Source organism: Anolis sagrei, chromosome 6 (genome assembly GCF_037176765.1).
Source record: "Anolis sagrei isolate rAnoSag1 chromosome 6, rAnoSag1.mat, whole genome shotgun sequence".
In the NCBI taxonomy this organism is placed as follows: Eukaryota; Metazoa; Chordata; class Lepidosauria; order Squamata; family Dactyloidae; genus Anolis; species Anolis sagrei.
In genome coordinates this window covers 104701586-104720526 of record NC_090026.1, presented here as the reverse complement: position 1 = coordinate 104720526, position 18941 = coordinate 104701586, and the positions used below count along the sequence as shown (strand labels likewise).

The following is an 18941-nucleotide window of genomic DNA, read 5'->3' as shown; positions in this document are numbered from 1 at the left end:
ACTGCTGTGTTGTGGGAAGCCAGTGGAAGTGAACGAGCAGTGCCAGTCGTCAGTAGCTCATCGACTGGCCTTGTGGTGAAGGTTCCGTTTCTTGTGAGAAAAATCGTGGTGTCAGAGTTTTGGGACAGAAAAGGGGTTCTGCTCATTGATTTTTTGGAAAGAGGTGAAACAATCAATGTTACAAGATATTGTGAGACCACGAAGAAACTTCACAGAGCCATCCAAAACAAATGTCATGAGATGCTAATGGCGGAAGTCTGTCTCCTTCATGACAATGTGCATCCATCCACCGCTCATCCAACACAAGAGTTATTGACTTAATTTGGTTGGGATGTTTTAAGCCACCCTTCTCACAGCCCCCATTTTGCACCCAGTGACTACCATCTGTTCACTAAATTGAAGGAACACCTGGGTGGAAAACACTTCTCCGATAACGCTGAGATAAAAATCAAAGTGACAAACCGGCGGCGGGAGACATAGGCATCAAAATACTCATTGCACGGATGACAACATCTATTGAACTGAATGGTAATTATGTGGAAAAATAATGTAATGCCTATGCTACAATCCATGTAAATTTTATTAAAATATATTCATTCTTTGTATTAAAAATATTGTAACCTTACTTTCTGGATATTCCTCTTACGTTTCCATTTACTTAATGTGGTTGCGATGAGGTAACGGACTAGTGTGGTAAAGTCCTTATTCACACTTAAACCATCAATATTAGTGGGTCTGAATAATGACTTATTTAGCGGGACTTAACCATGACTCTATTAAATAAGGCTAAGTCTGGATCCAACAAATTAGAAATGCCTACAATAAACCAGGAGCTATCAAAGCTCACTTCAGCAGAATCTACAGCATTGTAGCATACTTGCACATTTCTACACCTACCTTTGCCCAGATTGCAGCTGACAGTCCCAAAACGGGACTGATGGCAAGTATCACAAGAGTCAGTTCCCATCCTTTAACAAATCCAATTACAACTGCTGCTATAAATGAAGATATTCCCTGGATTAACATTGCAATCTTATCACCAATTCCTTCATTGATCTTGGAGACATCACTGGAAATAATTGAAGACAAATTGGTTAGGTTAAAATATCAGAGTGGCACTCCTAATCTATTTTTGCAAGATACTCTATTTACACTATCTTGATATATTTTGAACACACACTTTATAGATACCACAAAAGATGATATAACAAAGGTGAAAGTAACACAACCCTTCAGGCTACAACTTCCAGCAATTCTCACCAATGGCTATGCTGGCATAGGCTACTGGGAATTGCTGTCCATAATGTATGGAGGGTCATAACTTCCTCCCCCAACACAATAGCTTGCTTTCATTCAAACAAGGAGATATTTACTTTGTTCTCACACTCCAGATCCATTCAGATCTATATTACCATAGTGGGACTGTAGGGCAAAAAAAGCACAAAATCTGTGCAGACTTGTGAAATTTTGAATGCTCTTCAGGAGAGGATATGTTAGAAAGTGTGAGAGATGGAGATGAACATAATTTATTTTGTTTGACTTTATCCCCTTCCCCCCCCCCCCCCAACTTCTCTTCCAATGCAGACACATAAGGTAGTTAATGTAACTTGCAATCCTGGTGTCTGTATGATGTCTTGACATGGAATGGAGAATGAAACAAAAGAAATAAAAAGAAAGGCTTCTTTTGCCAACCCAGTCTTTATTCAGGGCAGCAGCTTCACTACTTCTCTTAATTTAAAGAAGAGTGGAAGATGGATTGAGAATTTTCTTTGAATGTCCAATGATTCAACAGTTCCAATACACAAGTGGGTTTACTTCTTAATCTACCGCAGCGGTTCTCAACCTTCCTAATGCTGAGACCCTTTAATACAGTTCCTCATATTGTGGTGACCCCCAACCATAAAATTATTTTAGTTGCTACTTCCTAACTGTCATTTTGCTACTGTTTTCAATCATAATGTAAATATCTGATATGCAGGATGTATTTTCATTCATCGGACCACATTTGGCACAAATACCCAACACGCCCAAATTTCAATACTGGTGGAGTTGGGGGGGATTGATTTTGTCATTTGGGAGTTGTAGTTGCTCGGATTTATAGTTCACCTACAATCAACAGCATTCTGAACTCTACCAACAATGGAATCAAACCAGACTTGGCACACAGAACTTCCATGACCAACAGAAAATACTGGAAGGGTTTGATAAACATTGACCTTGAGTTTGTAGTTGTAGTTCACCTACATCCAGAGAGCACTGCGGACTGAAACAATGATAGATCTGGACCAAACGTGGCACGACTACTCAATATGTCCAAATGTGGACACTGGTGGAGTTAGGGGAAAATAGAACTTGACATTTGAGCGTTGTAGTTGCTGGGATTTATAGTTCACTTACAATCAAAAAGCATTCTGAACCCCACCAATGATAAAATTGGGCCAAACTTCCCACACAGAACCTCATGACCAACAGAAAATACCCCCCTACTTACAAATGACTCCAAGTTAACAATGGGGATGAGACAACAGTAAGTGAGAGAAATCTATCCCTTGGAAGGGAAATTTGCTCCTGGAAGAGTTACCATGTGGAAAAAGTGTCTCCACTGAATCTTTCTCATCAATCCTTGTTTCCACAACAAGCCACATTTTTCAATTGTCACAGGAACAGAAAAGTGAGGTAAAATCTTCAGAACAGGTATGGACAGCAAAACAAACACCACATGGGTATTAACCCTTCCCTATGTTATTCAAAACTTATATACAGAATATTGCCTGTATTCGCTATTGAAGAAAATGCATGTGCATCACATACTTACTCTATAAGTCGAGTATTTAGCTCCCCAACATCGTTGACATCAAACCATCCAATTTCTTGCCGGAGGACAGCATGGAAAAAACGCAGCCTAATACGCCGGACCTGGCGTCCAGCTGCAAGCGTCCAGCATGCAATCTCTATGTAGGCAGCAACAAGAACTCCAGCACCAATTCCTGAATAATAGTATGCATATCTGGAAGCACAACATTGTAGAGGCAAATTCAAGCAATGTTTCTTTGGCTGCTTGTACCATCGGAAATATGTATTAGTCTCAGGAAGAAGTGACTGTATATTTGACAGAATTGTGTTCAACAACATGTACAGCAAATGATTTCTCAGGGTAAAGTCACAAACCCAGGGTAAAGTCACGAACCCCAGGGTAAAGTCAGTGCTATAAGGAAGTGGTTTAGGGAGCTGGTTATGTTTAGCTAGCAGAAGAGACAGCTAACAAGAGACATGATAGCCATGTTTAAATATTTGAAAGGGTGTTACTTTGAAGTGGGGGCAAACTTGGTTTTGGACTTCAACTTTAACAAGCTCCAGCCACTGTGTTCAGAGTCAGGTATCTGAGGAGTGGAAACTCACAATCAAAACATCTGTAGAGCTACAAGATGAGAACCTTAAAAGCCACAAGCCCCTGGGTGTTAAAGGTGTGGTGTGTGTGTAAAACACAATGAGAAAACAAAAAAGGGGGATGAAAAGAAAAATGAAGGTGCCACTAAGGTCAGGTTAATAGTTAAGAATTATTATAACTCAGCTACATTGGTAACAGGCATAAAAGAACTAAGGGTTTATGGAAGTGTAGGTCTCACCAGAGGGAAGGAGAACTAGATGTGGTGGGCCTCACTTAAAGCCCCTGCAGTAGAGTCCAGCAAGGAGTCAAAAACAACAACAGCCCGACAATAATCCAAATAGTATTCATAGGCCCTGTAACCATTTCAGCTGTCTAATTCATGTTTTCATATCATCTGTTTCATTCAGATGGCATGAAATGGTACACACCCTCTGCTACGGAAATATCAGTGAAACAAAAGGAAAGTAGGAACGGTAAACGTTTGGTTGCCTGATTTTCGGTGCTCAGCTGCAAGCCCTGGCAGCACAGGCGCTTTGGGCCTGGAAGCCATACACACTGTCTCTTTCCAAGGAGAGCGCATGTGTGGCTTGCAGGCCCAAAGCGCCCGCGCCTACACCGAGCACTGAGTAAGAGGCGCTCGGCACTCAACTGCAGGCCCTGGTGCTTTGGGTTTGCAAGACACACACACACTTTCCTTGGAACGAGTGTGTGTGTGTGGTATGCATGCCCAGAAAGCACCCACGGGAGTGTGGGAAGCCCGTTCATTGCTACCAATGGGATGAAAAAGCTCATTCGGAAAGGTGTCCGTTTTTGAGAGAGGTGCTCGAAAACTAAAACTGGACCTTATAAATGCAACAAACAGAAACAGATAGTGATTCTATGCACAAGACCACCAAATAGCTCTGAGAGGCAGCTGGAATGTTGAAGTTGTACAAGAGGAGGAAGTTGAAAGTGTATTTTTAAACATGAATTCTGAGAAAATGAACAGTGGTAAATAAAAGACTTGGGGTGCATCAACACACTGTAGAATTGATGTAGGTCAACACCACTTGAACTTCCATGGCTCAACGCTATGGAATTCTGGGAGCTGTAGTTTTACAAAATCTTTATATACTTCTGTGTCAAAGAGTGTTGGTGCCTCACCTAACTACAACTCTAAGGATTCCACAGCATTCAGTCGTGGCAATTAAAGAGGATTCACTGGAAAGGAGATCCACTGGAAAGGAGATCCAAGACATATGGAGTCCAGAAAGACCATGGAAACAGCCTGGAACAAACCCTTCTACAAATGTGAAGGCCAAATAAAGAAGCCAGCTTAAATAGTGAAGTTGGGTAACTAAACAAAAGATCCCTTTGAAGCTGAGCAGATGCATTCTTGTTATAGGCTTATTTATGGTTTTGTCTATTTCTTGCAAGCCTAGCCCAACCTTGGGCTACCCCTCCTGCAAGGGGGAAAGTAGAAGGAGGTGGGAAAACTGGGATGTTTTAAAGGCAGCTGAAAAAGTGGGATAGCAGAAAATTAATCAGGACAGTCCATCCCAAACAGAGGCCCCTTCCACACAGCCATATAACCCAGAATATCCAGGCAGAAAATCCACAATATCTGCTTTGAACTGGGTTATCTAAGTCCACACTGCCATATAATCCAGTTCAATGTGTATTTCATACAGCTGTGTGAAAGAGGCCAGAGACAGTTGGAGGGTATGAGACCTTGCAGAATAGAAAGAACTGGCAAATATACAAACTGGAATACTGTAATTTTTCAATACTTGAAAGGAGAGAAGATGCTCATGAATCAGGTTTTTTTTGGAGCAGGGGATTTACTGCAGGAAACAGAACACATAGCATTTCCAATGAGACACTGGCCCCTTCTACACTGCCATATAATCCAGATTATCAAAGCAGATAATCCACATTATCTGCTTTGGATTGGATTATAAGAGTCTGCATTGCTATATAATCCATTTCAAAGCATGGCAGTGTAGAGGGGCCCATTTATTTCAGAGACAGGCAGGCTTGGACATGTTTTTCTTTCAGGATGTCTATTGACCTTTCATACATAAGCATGGGTTGGGTTTTCAACAGACCAAAGTCTAAACTATATATATAGAAACACTGTGTTAAATTAGCTAGCTATATTTTGTTCTGAGGACACAAGGGACCTTGAAGAGAGAGAAAAATCATTACCGTGCATATGTTATCGTGCAAAAAAAATCGTAAAGCATTGTAAAATCAGATCGGGGGGGAGGGGGGCATCCCAGGCAGAGGCTTCTACAAAGCCACACGCCTCAAAGCCTCGGTTGGGAATTCCCAAATTCAAATTTCATGAAGGGCTGGCCGTCTTCTTTACCGCTCCGTGCTCATATGCTGCATAGCCATGCCTATCACTATGTCTTATTTTAGGGATATGGCTTATATTGCATAAATGCTTAGAAATCCTGCTACAGCTTATTTTCGGAGAAACGCAGTAGCAAAATTTGGGAGAAAAAAGATAAAGTTACCTTGTCATATTTTTCTGTAACGCATCACCCATCTCCTTCTTTATTTGGGATAACACTTCATCTGTTACATTTACTAAAAAGAAAAAAAAGGTTATTGTAATAACAGCTGAAGGCAATATATATGTGTGTGTGTGTGTGTGTGTGTGTTTGTGTGCTGTTCGTTTTGAGTGACATCATAACTCAAAATACGCTGGATGAATTGCCGCCAAATTTGGCCACAAGACACCTACTAACCCAAGGAGTGACCATCACTCAAAAAAATTGATTTCTAGTTCACCTACAATCAAAGAGCATTCTGAACTCCACCAACGATGGAATTGAGCCAAATTTGGCACACAGGACTCCCATGAGCAACAGAAAACACTAGAAGGGTTTGGTGGGCATTGACCTTGAGTTTTGGAGTTGTAGTTCACCTACATACCAGAGAGACTGTGGAGTCAAGCAATAAAGGATCTAGACCAAACATGGCACAAATACCCCATATGCCCAAACATGAACACAGATGAAGTTTGGGGGAAATACACCTTGACATTTGGGAGTTGTAGTTACTGGGATTTATAGTTCACCTACAATCAAAGAGCATTCTGATCCCCATCAATGATTGAATTGGGCCAAATATCCCACACAGTACCCCCATGACCAACAGAAAATACTGTGTTTTCTGGTTGTCTGTGGCAACCCTTCTGACACCCTCTCGTGTCCCCCAGGTTGAGAAATGCTGCCTTAAGGCCATCTAGTCCAACTCCCTTCAACAGGGAAAGAAAGCATAACCAAAGCCCTCCTGACAAAGGGCCGTCTAGCCATTCACACACACACAAGTATATGAGAGATGCAGTATCATAGATTTGAAATGGACCCCTAAAGAAGGACAATTATATGTTGCATTTTCCAGAGTAGGCAAACCAGACAATCTCTACATCAACACTGACAACACTACAGCAAGAAATATTGTTTACCCACAAGCATAAAGAAATTACATATATAAGATTTAAACTGTCTTGGCCCAATATCAGAAGAAAGATGTCTTCTGTGACCTTCTCTGTATTTGGCTACTGAAGTGGCTTCTCTCAATTAAAAATTTCCTCCAAAAAGTAATATTTAAAGAAACATAGTCAAATGGGTCTCTTCCTTCTGCTCTGCTACCGATCAACCACTCTTCTCTGTCTCCCTTTGTTTTGGTTCCTAATAAAGAGTTCTAAAAATTGCACAAAAGCTGATAAATTAGCCTTGGTAAAATTATTGTAATGACTAGCAGAAGAAGGAGGAGGAGGAGGAGGAGGAGGACGACAACAACAACAACAACAACAACAACTTTATTTTTCTACTTTGCCTCCATCTCCCTGAAGGGACTCGGGGTGTCGTACATGGGGCCCAAGCCCAAGGCAGAATACAATTAAAAACAAAGCAATAACAATTAAGACAGCATAAAACAGCGTAAAACAACATAACAATAATAGCTGGCAACAACAATAACAGCAGACTAATTTTGGAGGGGGGAAAGAAGGCCACTACGTGAGCTGGTTAAGGGATAAGGTGGTTTAGTAAGGTGGATAACAATGTATAATGGCATAGGAAATATCATGGAAAGCAGAGCAAATTAACAGGATCACAAACAATTCAGTTACTATAGTTAATAGAGCTGTATCCGCCACACATTAAGGTGGCCAACCTTCCATCTCTTTCTCTCCTTCTTTCTTTCTCTCCTTCCTTCCCTCCCTCTTTCCTTCCTGCCCCTCTTTTTCTTTCCCTTCTCGTTCCCTTCTTTTTTCCTTCTCTACCTTATTTCCTTCCTTCCTTTGCTCTTTGGTTCCATCCTTCCTTCTCTCGTTCCTTCCTTCCCTCCCTCTTTCTCTCCTTCTTTCCTTCTCTCCTTCCTTCCCCTTCTTTCCTTCCTTCTTTCTCTTTTTTCTTTCCTTCTCTCCTTCCTTCCTTCTCTACATCTTTTCTGCTTACCCCTTTTTTTCTTTCCCTCCCTCATTCTCTCCTTCCTTCCTTCCTTCCTTCCTTCCTTCCTTCCTCCTCTTTCCCTTCATTCTCTTTTTTCTTTCCTTCTCTCCTTCCTTCCTTCCCCCTCTCTTTCCCTTCATTCTTTTTTCTTTCCTTCTCTCCTTCCTTCCTTCCCTCTTGCCTGCATACCCCTTTTTTCTTTCTCTCCCTTATTCACTCCTTCCTTCCTTCCTTCGTTCCCCCTCTCTTTCCCTTCATTCTTTTTTCTTTCCTTCTCTCCTTCCTTCCTTCTCTACCTCTTGCCTGCATACCCCCTTTTTCCCCTCCCTTATTCGCTCCTTCCTTCCCCCCCCCTTTCCCTTCCTTCTCTTTTTTCTTTCCTTCTCTCCTCCCTTCCTTCTCTACCTCCTGCCTGCATACCCCTTTTTTTCTTTCCCTCCCTCTTTCTCTTCTTCCTTCCTTCTCTGCTTTTTTCCTTCATTCCCTTTTTCCTTCCCTCCTTCCTTCATTCCCTCTTTCCCTCACTCTTTCTCTCCTTCCTTCCTTCCTTCCCCCTTTCCCTCCTTCATTCCTTCCCTCTAGACAGAGGCCAGAAAAGAGTTGGGCTTGGGAAAGCAGCGCACGAGAGAGGTGCATCCCTGCTCTCCGAAGAGCAAGGGCTCCACGGTTTGTAAGCCAGGCATCTGCATCTGTATTGTCATTTAGCTTTTTGGGGTTTTTTTTTTTAACTCTTTCTGCTCCTTTGGGGGAGAGGGGTTATGAGTGATGGTCACTCATTGGTCTGTTAAGAGTGTAGTGTCCAAATTTGGTGTCAATTCATCCAGTGGTTTTTGAGTTTTGTTAATCCCACAAACGAACATTACATTTTTATTTATATAGCTCTGCATTTTAGCTTATTTATTTGGTTAGGAAAAGGTAAATCTCACCTGTGGGAAGACTTCCTGAGCTCACAAAGCTGTCTGTCATATCTCCAAAAACAATCATCATCAGTGGAAGGGCAGATCCATGGACAGCTGCCAAGAGGGTGCCCATTAACATTAATGCTCTGTCGGCCCAGTCAGCGTAACGAAACTGAAAATCAGAAATCCCAATGTTAAAAGACTTCTCTCCACTACGCTGTATTTAAATGTATTAATCACACACCAAACACTTATCTTTGGGTTATGCACTATGTATTTCCCCACTTTATCTCATTGTCTATCATGTATTAAATTCAGCAAGGTATTACGGTACATAAATAGCCTTAAGACATCAGTTCCTGTCTAAGCAAATTTCTTATTAGACGGTCTATACTTATGGAAATAAAGCTAAACACCCCCAGGGCACCAAATCTTGGAAGCTAAGTAGGAAATGGCCTGGTTAGTATTTGGATGGAAGACTGCCGTGGAATACAAGGTGCTGTAGGCTATATTTCGAAGGAAAGAACTGGCAAAACAACTTGCTGAAGAAAGCCCTGTGAAATTCATGGATTTGTCATGCAACCATTATACTGGCAGTCCTCACATTATGAACAAGACAGGTTTTGTAGGTTTGTTCTTAAGTTGAATTTGTATGTAAGTCAGAAAAGGGGCATTTTTAAGTGTACCTCCAACCAAATATCCATACACACACAGATGTAAATGTTGTTCAAATTGTTTTATATAATAATTGCCTATTGATCCATTAATTTTGTGTTAATTTTGTGATTGTTTTAAATTTGACATGTGATTTATTTTGTTTGATGATATCTACTATATTTTTATGACTGTAAGCCGCTTCGAGTCCCTTGTTGGGAGATGGAGCGGGGGGGGGGGGGGGGGGTTCATGTCAGCAAAGACTTGAGAAACTGCAAGTCGTTTCTTATGTGACGGAATTGGCCGTCTGCCAGGACGTTGCCTAGGGGACGTCCAGATGTTTGATGTTTTATCATCCTTGTGGGAGACTTCTCTCATGTCCCTGCATGGGGGGCTGGAGCTGACAGAGGGCGCTCAACCCGCTCTTACCATATTTGCACCGCTGACCTGCTGACACGAGAGTTTAACCCATTGCACCACTGGGGGCTCCATGGGTTGAGTATAAATAAAGTATTGTTGTTGTTGTTGTTATTATTATTATTATTATTATTATTATTATTATTTGGGAGGGGGGTTTGGATAGCACAGGGAAGGGTTAACAGCGCTTTTGTTTTGCTGCCTGTGCCCATGTTCAGAAAATTTCACAGCACTTGGATTTTGGATTTTGAAAAAAATGTCTTGTTGTGGAAGCAAGGATTGGTGATAAAGCTTCAATGATAAAGCTTTCCCCATGATAATAATTCTTCTGAGTGAATTTCCCTTCCAAGGGGTAGATTTCTCTGACTTCCTGTTGGTTCACCCTCATTCTTAAGTATGACTTGTTTATAAGTCAGATGTTTGTAACTCAGGGACTGCCTACACCAGGGGTCCTCAAACTAAGGCCCGAGGGCCGGATATGGCCCTCCAAGGTCATTTACCCGGTCCTCGCTCAGGGTCAACCTAAGTCTGAAATGACTTGTAAGCACCCAACAACAATCCTATCTCATCAGCCAAAAGCAGGCCCACACTTCCCATTGAAATACTAATAAGTTTATATTTGTTTAAATTGTTCTTCATTTTAATTATTGTATTGTTTTAAAGTGTTTTTTGCACTACAAATAAGATAAGTGTAGTGTGCATAGGAATTAATTCATTATTTATTTATTTTTCAAATTATAATCTGGCCCTCCAGCAGTTTGAGGGACTGTGACCTGGCCCTCTGTTTAAGAAGTTTGAAGACCCCTGGCCTACACTATATATAATGCCTTGTTTAATCCAGAAGGAAATAACTACTGGCATTATTATTTGGGGCAACAAACTAGTGAGAGCATAGCTCCAAGTTTTAAAATATCAGAAAATATAATTATCAGAAAATATAATAGCTGTTCCTGCTGTGGCTTCAGAGGGAGAGAAGAACCATCAGGATCTGCTAGACTTAATCCCCTTCCAACTGTCATTGCCTTATGTACCATGTCTTAGATTGTAAACCTGAGGGCATGGAAATGTCAAATTAATCATTTGTCAGCCACTCTGAGAGCCTTTGCGACTAAAGAAAGGGAGGTATATACTCTAAATCAGGGGTCCTCTAACGTTTTAAACAGAGGGCCAGGTCACAGTCCTTCAAACTGTTGGAGGGCCGGATTATAATTTGAAAAAAAACATGAATGAATTCCTATGCACGCTGCACATATCTTATTTGTAGTGAAAAAAACACTTAAAAACAATACAATAATTAAATTGAAGAACAATGTTAACAAATATAAAATTATTAGTATTTCAATGGGAAGTGTGGGCTTGCTTTTGGTTGATGAAATAGGATTGTTGTTGTTGTGTACTTTCAAGTCATTTCAGACTTAAGTTGACCCTGAGCGAGGGCCGGGTAAATGACCTTGGAGGGCCATATCCGGTCTCCGGGCTTTAGTTTGAGGATCCCTGCTCTAAATAGACAAACAGCTGCCAGATTATCTTGTGCCTTACAATGAGACAAATGTAATTACACATTGTGCACTGTAGATTATCTGATTAGTTTGATATCAATAGGAAGGTTAGGCAGTAGATACTAGGCCGAATAAGGCAGCTGTTTCAGAGAGGACAGCTTTTTTTCCCCTTCCTTGCTACTTGTTCTTCCTCTTCTTACCCTCAGTGCCTGCTTATTTGTCCTAAAGCAGAGGTGTCAAACACATTTCCATTGAGGGCTACATCAGTCTTACAACAACAACAACAACAACAACAACGTTCTCTCACTTATCACGGGGGTTCCATTCCAGGACCACCTGAGATAAGTGAAAATCCATGAAGTAGGGATGCCATATTCATTTTAATATTTATACATTATTTTATCTATTTTATCTATTATTTTCTTACTCGTGCTTCCTTACCCACCTCCCAGCCCATCCCAAGGGCACCAGCCTGGTAATGAGACTATGACCTCATGTTGAAACTAGAGAGCTGTGAATGTGCAGCTAATATTTACACCATCATTAAAAGAGCATCAACGTTATGCCTGCGCTGGGAGGAAATGTAAGCATACTGATTAAATTTCCAAACACACATGGAACAAAACTCACCACTGTAAGAGGGCTGACCATTTTAGGCTTTTCTTTCTTTTTCTTTTTTTTACTGTTAAATAAAAATGAGATTTTTGAGACTTCAAAACAGATAGAAATGATGTCAACAAATAAACAAGCAGAAACACACTTTACTGAAAGCATGCAATGGAAACTGGTTAATTTTGCAAATATTTCTAAAGACTTTCCATTTTCTCTCCCACTATATATGATATTACTTAAATCAACACCATGAACAGATTGTAATAAGAATTTCAAAAGCAAATTTAAAAACCTTCCACATTCCCCTAACGCAGTGGTTCTCAACCTTTCTAATGCTACGACCCCTTAATACAGTTCCTCATGTTGTGGTGACCCCCAAGCATAACATTGCTTACGTTGCTACTTCATAACTGTAATTTTGCTATTCTTATGAATTGTAATGTAAATATCTGATGAACAGGATGTGTTTTCATTCATTAGACCAAACTTGGCACAAATACCCGATACTCCCAAATTTGAATATTGGTGGGGTTGTGGGGGAGATTGATTTTTGTCATTTGGGAGTTATAGTTGCTGGGATTTATAGTTCACTTACAATCAAAGAGCATTTTGAACTCCACCAATGATGGAATTGAACCAAACTTGGCACACAGAACTCCCATGACCAAAAGAAAATACTGGAAGGGTTTGCTGGACATTGACCTTGAGTTTTGGAGTTGTAGTTCACCTACATCCAGAGAGCACTGTGGATTCTAACAATGATGGAGCTGGACCAAACTTGGTACGAATACTCAATATGCCCCAATGTGAACACTGGTGGAGTTTGGGGAAAATAGACCTTGACATTTGGGAGTTGTAGTTGCTGGGATTTATTGTTTGCCTATAATCAAAGAGCATTCTGAAACCTGTCAATGATAGAATTGGGCCAAACTTCCCACACAGGACCCCCATGGCCAACAGAAAATACTGTTTTCTGATAGTCTTTTGCGACCCCTCTGACACCCCCTCACAACCCCCCCAGGGGTCCCGATCCCCAGGTTGAAAAACCCTGCCCTAACGTAACTTATATCACAAGCCAACAAAATCAAACCTTTGTAATCATCAGAAATGAGAGTAGCACAGTTTAAATCAATTTTATGCTGACTTGAAATATCCTCCTTTAGTCTAATAATGGATTCTAATAACAGTGAAATAAATAGAAAAATGTATTCTAGTAAATGTTAAACAATCAAAATACCCTTCCCATTTTATGGTACGCTTGGCTAAACTGCCTGCTGCTCATTCCAACTAAAACCCCTATGTTATTTCAGGCTTGTCATAATAGAGATGGAATACCATGTTCATAACAAGATTTGGCCTTTTAGCAGATGCCTGTCGCGTAGGCATCCAATGGGTGCAGCCTAGCACTTAGAAAGGAGGGAATAATTTGGGGGGGGGGGGGGGTGAGAATGAAAAATGTTCAGTTTCTGCCTCTTAATACAGAGGAGTCCCCCGTGGTGCAATGGGTTAAAACCTTGTGCCAGCAGGATTGCTGAGTGACAGGTCAGTGGTTCAAATCCAAGGAGAGCAGGTTGAGCTCCCTCTGTCAGCTCCAGCTCCCCATATGGGGACATGAGAGAAGCCTCCCACAAGGATGGTAAAACATCAAAACATCCAGGTGTCCCCTGGGCAACGTCTTTGCAGACGGCCAATTCTCTCACACTAGAAGCGACTTGCAGTTTCTCAAGTCGATCCTGACCAAAAAAACCCAACAAAAAACCCCCACAAAGTAAACAATAATAAAGTTGGAAATAACAAAATGAAATGATGCAACTTCCTCTTCTCACAAACTGCTCTGAGCTACCTGAAACAAACAAGCAAGCAGGGCGAATACCCAGAATCTTCCATATTTTGTTACCATCCCACATGCTTATTAAGAAGCGGTTGGGAACATCATGATGTGATCCGTGGAAATGGAAAGCTTAAACCTAATCAGGTTGCAACGTTTCATGCTGTGAGAAGGTGAACAGGGAATGCAAGGAGTTTGCCAGAACTACACTTGACCCATTAAATCAGTCACACTGAAAACCAGAAACCACACTTAACAGGAAACCTGCGGGTGATTTAGTTGCTTGCGTACTGAAAATAAGGGTGATTCTACAATGCAAAAATTTTCCCATCAGGCTGACACTGACTCTTAAGAATTTGATTGGCCAAAAAGGCTTTGTAAAAAAAATCTGAAAGGTTTGTGGTTAAGGCTACACACGCATACATGCACATATACTACTTCATCACACTAGAGAATGAAACCATTTTAAATCCGGTTGTGGCCTCTTGCAGAATTCTGGGCTTTGTAGTCTGGTGAGGCTGTTAAAGGCTCATCTCTAGACTACAAACCCCAGAATTCTGCAGGAGGCCGCAACCAGATTTAAAGTGGATTCATTCTCTAGTGTGATTAGGTCATTTTGATTTTGGATTTTGGATGATCCTCCATGTCTCATCTTCAGCCTCCAAGTAAAACACCCTAATTGGGACTCTTGTTAGAGGGTCCCATAACAATGCACTCTGCAAGCTGTTTTTATGATATTTTCTTTCCAACGTGTGCAAATGCTTTACAAAGAGATGTATATCAAGAAATATATAACAATTTCAAGAAATAACTAACTAAAAGAAATGAAGGATATGACCATTACTCCATCACAGTGACAAATTAAGCATGGACACTTACTAAAAAAACAATATAGGGTGCATCTGCACAGTTGAATGAATACAATTTATTATTTTATTATAATTTAGAGAATTTTTACCCCACTCCTCAGCTACAAAAGGACCCATTCCAAGGCACTGTGGGAATTGTCGTTTTGTAATGTTTTCAGCCTGGTGCCTCACCACACTACAATTTGTTATCAAAGGCTTTCATGGCTGGAATCACTGGGTTGCTGTAAGTTTTCCAGGCAGAATGGCCATGTTCCAGAAACATTCTCTCCTGACATTTTGCCCACATCTATGGCAGGCATCCTTAGAGGTTGTGAGGTCTGTTGGAAACATAGCAAGGGAGGTTTATATATTTTCTGTGGAAGGTCCAGGATGGGAGAAATAACTTGTTTGTTGGAGGAAAGTGTGAATGTTGCAATTAATCACCTTGATTAGCATTACAAAGCCTTGCAACTTCAAGGCCTGGCTGATTCCTGCCAGGGGGAATCCTTTGTTGGGAGATGTTAGCGGGCCCTGATTGTTTCATGTTTGGAATTCCCCTGTTTTCAGAGTGTTGTTCTTTATTTACTGTCCTAATTTTGGAGTTTTTAAAATACTGGTAGCCAGATTTTGTTCATTTTCGTGGTTTCCTTCTTTCTGTTGAAATTGTCCACATGCTTGTGGATTTAAATGGCTTCTCTGTATAGTCTGACATGGTGGTTGTGAGAGTGATCCAGCATTTCTGTGTTCTCAAATAATATGCTGTGCCCAGGTTGGTTCATCAAGTCCTCTGGTATGGCTGACTTTTCTGGCTGAGTTAGTCTGCAGTGCCTTTCATATATAAACCTCCCTTGCTTAGTTTCCAACAGACCTCACAACCTCTGAGGATGTCTGCCATAGATGTGAGAGAAACATGAGGAGAGAATGCTTCTAGAACATGTCCATACAGCTCGAAAAACTCACAGCAACCTAAACTACAATTCTCAGGATTCCACAGCATTGTGCCATGGCCGTTAAAGTGGTGTCAAGTTGCATTAATTCAACAGTGTAGATGCATCAATAATCTAGCATGTGCTTCTCTTACAAATGACATACAAAATGGAGCAAAAGGACAAGGCTGTTGTTCTTATAATCCAGGAAATAGATTTGTAGTATATTCATTAGATTTGAAAAGTAATAAATTTCCAAAGCAAAACAGGGCAGGGGAGAAGGTAATATTGATGAGATAATTGACGGAAAATTCACCATATCTACCTTTTGCTTTCAGAGCCAGATACATTGTCTTCTGTCTCCATCTCTTCAATTTTTCCATTGACATGTACGCTCATTTCTTTTTCAGATGCCATTTCTGCCTAAGAAAGAAATTGAATTATCTGAGGAAATCATATTATATAGACCAACGCTGGGATTTAAAGCAACATGGAACTTCAGTGAATCATACAAAATATAAACAAACTATTTTATCCATTTAATATATAGAACAACCAAATAATAGTTCTTTTAGTTTTTTTTAAAGCATTACTTTGAACAGACACCCCTACCCGTCATCACAACAGAAAAAGAGGAAAATAGAATGTTTTTAAAAAATATTGTTGAGTTATTTCTTTCCTTTGTCAGTGTCAAGCAGATTTTAATGTGCATTAATACAATCGATAGATCTCTCCATGAAATGGTTTTGTAGAATTAAATTACGGCTAAGTATACTATGATTCTGGATCCAAATTCAAATGTTGTTGTTCACTTGAAAAACAGGATATGGTTTGGGTCCTGTTTTGTCTGGTTTGTACCCCCCAAATGAGGTTTAAAAAAAAGTGTATAGCAGTTGTAAAGGTAAAGGTTTTCCCCTAACATTAAGTCCAGTTGTGTCTGACTCTGAGGATTGGTGCTCATCTCAATTTCTAATCTGAAGAGCCAATGTTGTCCATAAACACCTCCAAGGTCATGTGGCCAGCATGACTGCATGAAGCTCTGTTACCTTCCTGCTGGAGCGGTACCTATTGATCCACTCACATTTGCATGTTTTCAAACTGCTAGGTTGGCAGAAGCAGGACCTCAACCTGCTCCCTGGATTCGAACTGGTGACCTTTTGGTCAGCAAGTTCAACAGCTCAGCAGATTAATCCACTGCACCACCGGGGGTTCTGGTGCATTTGTATACTATTAGTATAGTACCATACTAGTAGTATAGCAGTCGTATACTATTTATTTATGCATTTATTTATTTACTGTATTTATATACCGCCTTTCTCACCCCTGGAGGAACTTACAACATAATACTGGCAAAAATACAGTAACACAAAGAAATCATAATAACTTTTTTTCATGTCAGAAGCAACTTGAGAAACTGCATGTCGCTTCTGTTGTGAGATAATAGGCCGTCTGCAAGGGCGTTGCCCAGGGGATGCCGGGATGGTTTTTTTATGTTTTACCATCCTTCTGGGAGGCTTCTCTCATGTCCCCACATGGGGAACTGGAGCTGACAGAGGGAGCTCATCCACACTTTAACCTCCGACCTGTCGGTCTTCAGTCCTGCCGGCACAAGGGTTTAACCCATTGCGCCACTGGGGGCTCCTATCGTAATAACTAATTACTACATATAACTTTGACTTAAACTCATTTAAACCATTAAACATAGGACATAAAATTTAAGCATTCAAACAAAGTATTAAAATTATCCTAGAATAAATATTACAATCACATAATTTTAAAAAACTGTACACCATAACATACTAGAAGATAGCTCTCTGGTGGATTTACAGTAGATGACCAAGGACTTCTGACATTTACTTTTTTAATACAGCAGCAATAACATTATTTTCCACCTTCTTCCAATTATTCTGCTAAACTAAAAACAGTTTAGAATATCCTAGGGTGGATTTTTGTGGGGAAGACCACATGTTATTAAATCCTAACTAACCTCTTCTGCATTTGATTTTTTTTGCTAGATCTTGAGCTTGTAAGTAAAAATGTCCATAAAAACATGAAATACGCCAATGTGTTGCTGAAGGCTTTCATAGCCAGAATGGCTGGGTTGCCGTGAGGATGCCTGCCATAGATGTGGTTGAAACATCAGGAGAGAATGCTTCTGGAACATGGCCATACAGTCCGGGAAACTCACAGCAATCCATGAAATACACCCATCCCTTGTTATTGTACACACACACACACACACATATTATATATACAGTAGACTCTCGCTTATCCAACATAAACATGCCGGCAGAACGTTGGATAAGCGAAAATGTTGGATAATAAGGAGGGATTAAGGAAAAGCCTATTAAATGTCAAATTGTGTTATGATTGTACAAATTAAGCACCAAAACAACATGTTTTACAACAAACTGACAGCAAAAGCAGTTCAAAGCACAGTAACGTTAAGTAGTAACTAATGTATTTACGAATTTAGCACCAAAACAGACAAGGGCTCTTCCTTTCTCCCACCCTGGACATTATTCCTGGTGGGAGGTAGACTGCGTTGGATAAGCGAAGGTTGGATATGCGAGACTCTACTGTATATTGTACATACACACACATATATAACCCAAGGGAGGAGATTCAAGCACTGACTTACCAAAAGTGTGATTTCTCTGCTTTGTATCTTCTTCTTGAAATATTCAACAGCTGTTCTTATGATGAGCTTTCCACTGGATTGCGTTCTGTTCGATTACATAAAGCAGCAAAGAGGCAAAGGCTGGTTTGGTTGTAACAGATATTTGCACAGAACTCTCTCTCCTCGTGGACCTTGGTTAGTCCCCCGAGGAGTTATCTTCATCCGTGTTGAACTCCGCCTCCTGCAAGACTAATATTTAACAAAGCCGGCACTCTCACTTATGAACTGTCCCCATAAAACTTAACTCCTCCTTAAGAAAAGTCCCTCTTATTCAACCAAGCCTTTTAAGGTCAGGACTTCCTTTTCCAAAGATGCAGATGACATGAGTTAGCATCATCCTTTGCTTCTGGCAACATGTTTTTTATTCAATCACATACTTGGTAGAAAGAAATTAAAATATATACATATATACTTTAGGAAAAGACCAGCCAATAAAAGAGGAAATGAGACAGGAAATCTGAAAAACAAAAGCAGTGAAAGAACGTATACTAGGTTTCCTTTTACAAAGAAAATCTATTTAAGGCAAGGACTGTAGTGTGGAAAGGAATATTTGGAAAGTAGCCAAGTCACATGTTTCTTCCTGTCCTTTTCGTTATTACCGTTAATAGGGTTCTCCTTGGCAAATTTGCTTAGCAAATCCCTCTAACTCAGTCATCATAAAACTGCATTCCTGTATATATTTATCTCAGAGCATGAACCACTGAAGTCAATGGGATTTACTCTTGAGGAGGCCTATTTGGAT

The 18941-nt window shown here is 40.5% G+C and overlaps 1 protein-coding gene across 2 annotated transcripts in view; it reads right to left on the bottom strand.

Moving 5' to 3' along the window:
• The window catches only part of ABCB1 (ATP binding cassette subfamily B member 1), a 74430-nt gene extending 56009 nt beyond the window's left edge, over nt 1-18421 (bottom strand). Inside the window, exons 1-7 of one of the 2 annotated variants that reach the window (XM_067470316.1) lie at nt 18161-18421; nt 15845-15938; nt 11936-11987; nt 8763-8907; nt 5890-5962; nt 2816-3007; nt 898-1069 (exon numbers count right to left, since the gene is read on the bottom strand). In XM_067470316.1, coding sequence (XP_067326417.1) covers nt 898-1069; nt 2816-3007; nt 5890-5962; nt 8763-8907; nt 11936-11987; nt 15845-15936 — 726 coding nt within the window. In that variant the 5' untranslated portion in view covers nt 15937-15938; nt 18161-18421. Of the gene's footprint in view, nt 1-897; nt 1070-2815; nt 3008-5889; nt 5963-8762; nt 8908-11935; nt 11988-15844; nt 15943-18160 lie in introns of both variants that reach the window. The other variant, XM_060782324.2, reaches the window with a different exon arrangement.
• Nucleotides 18422-18941: the final 520 nt, after the last annotated feature.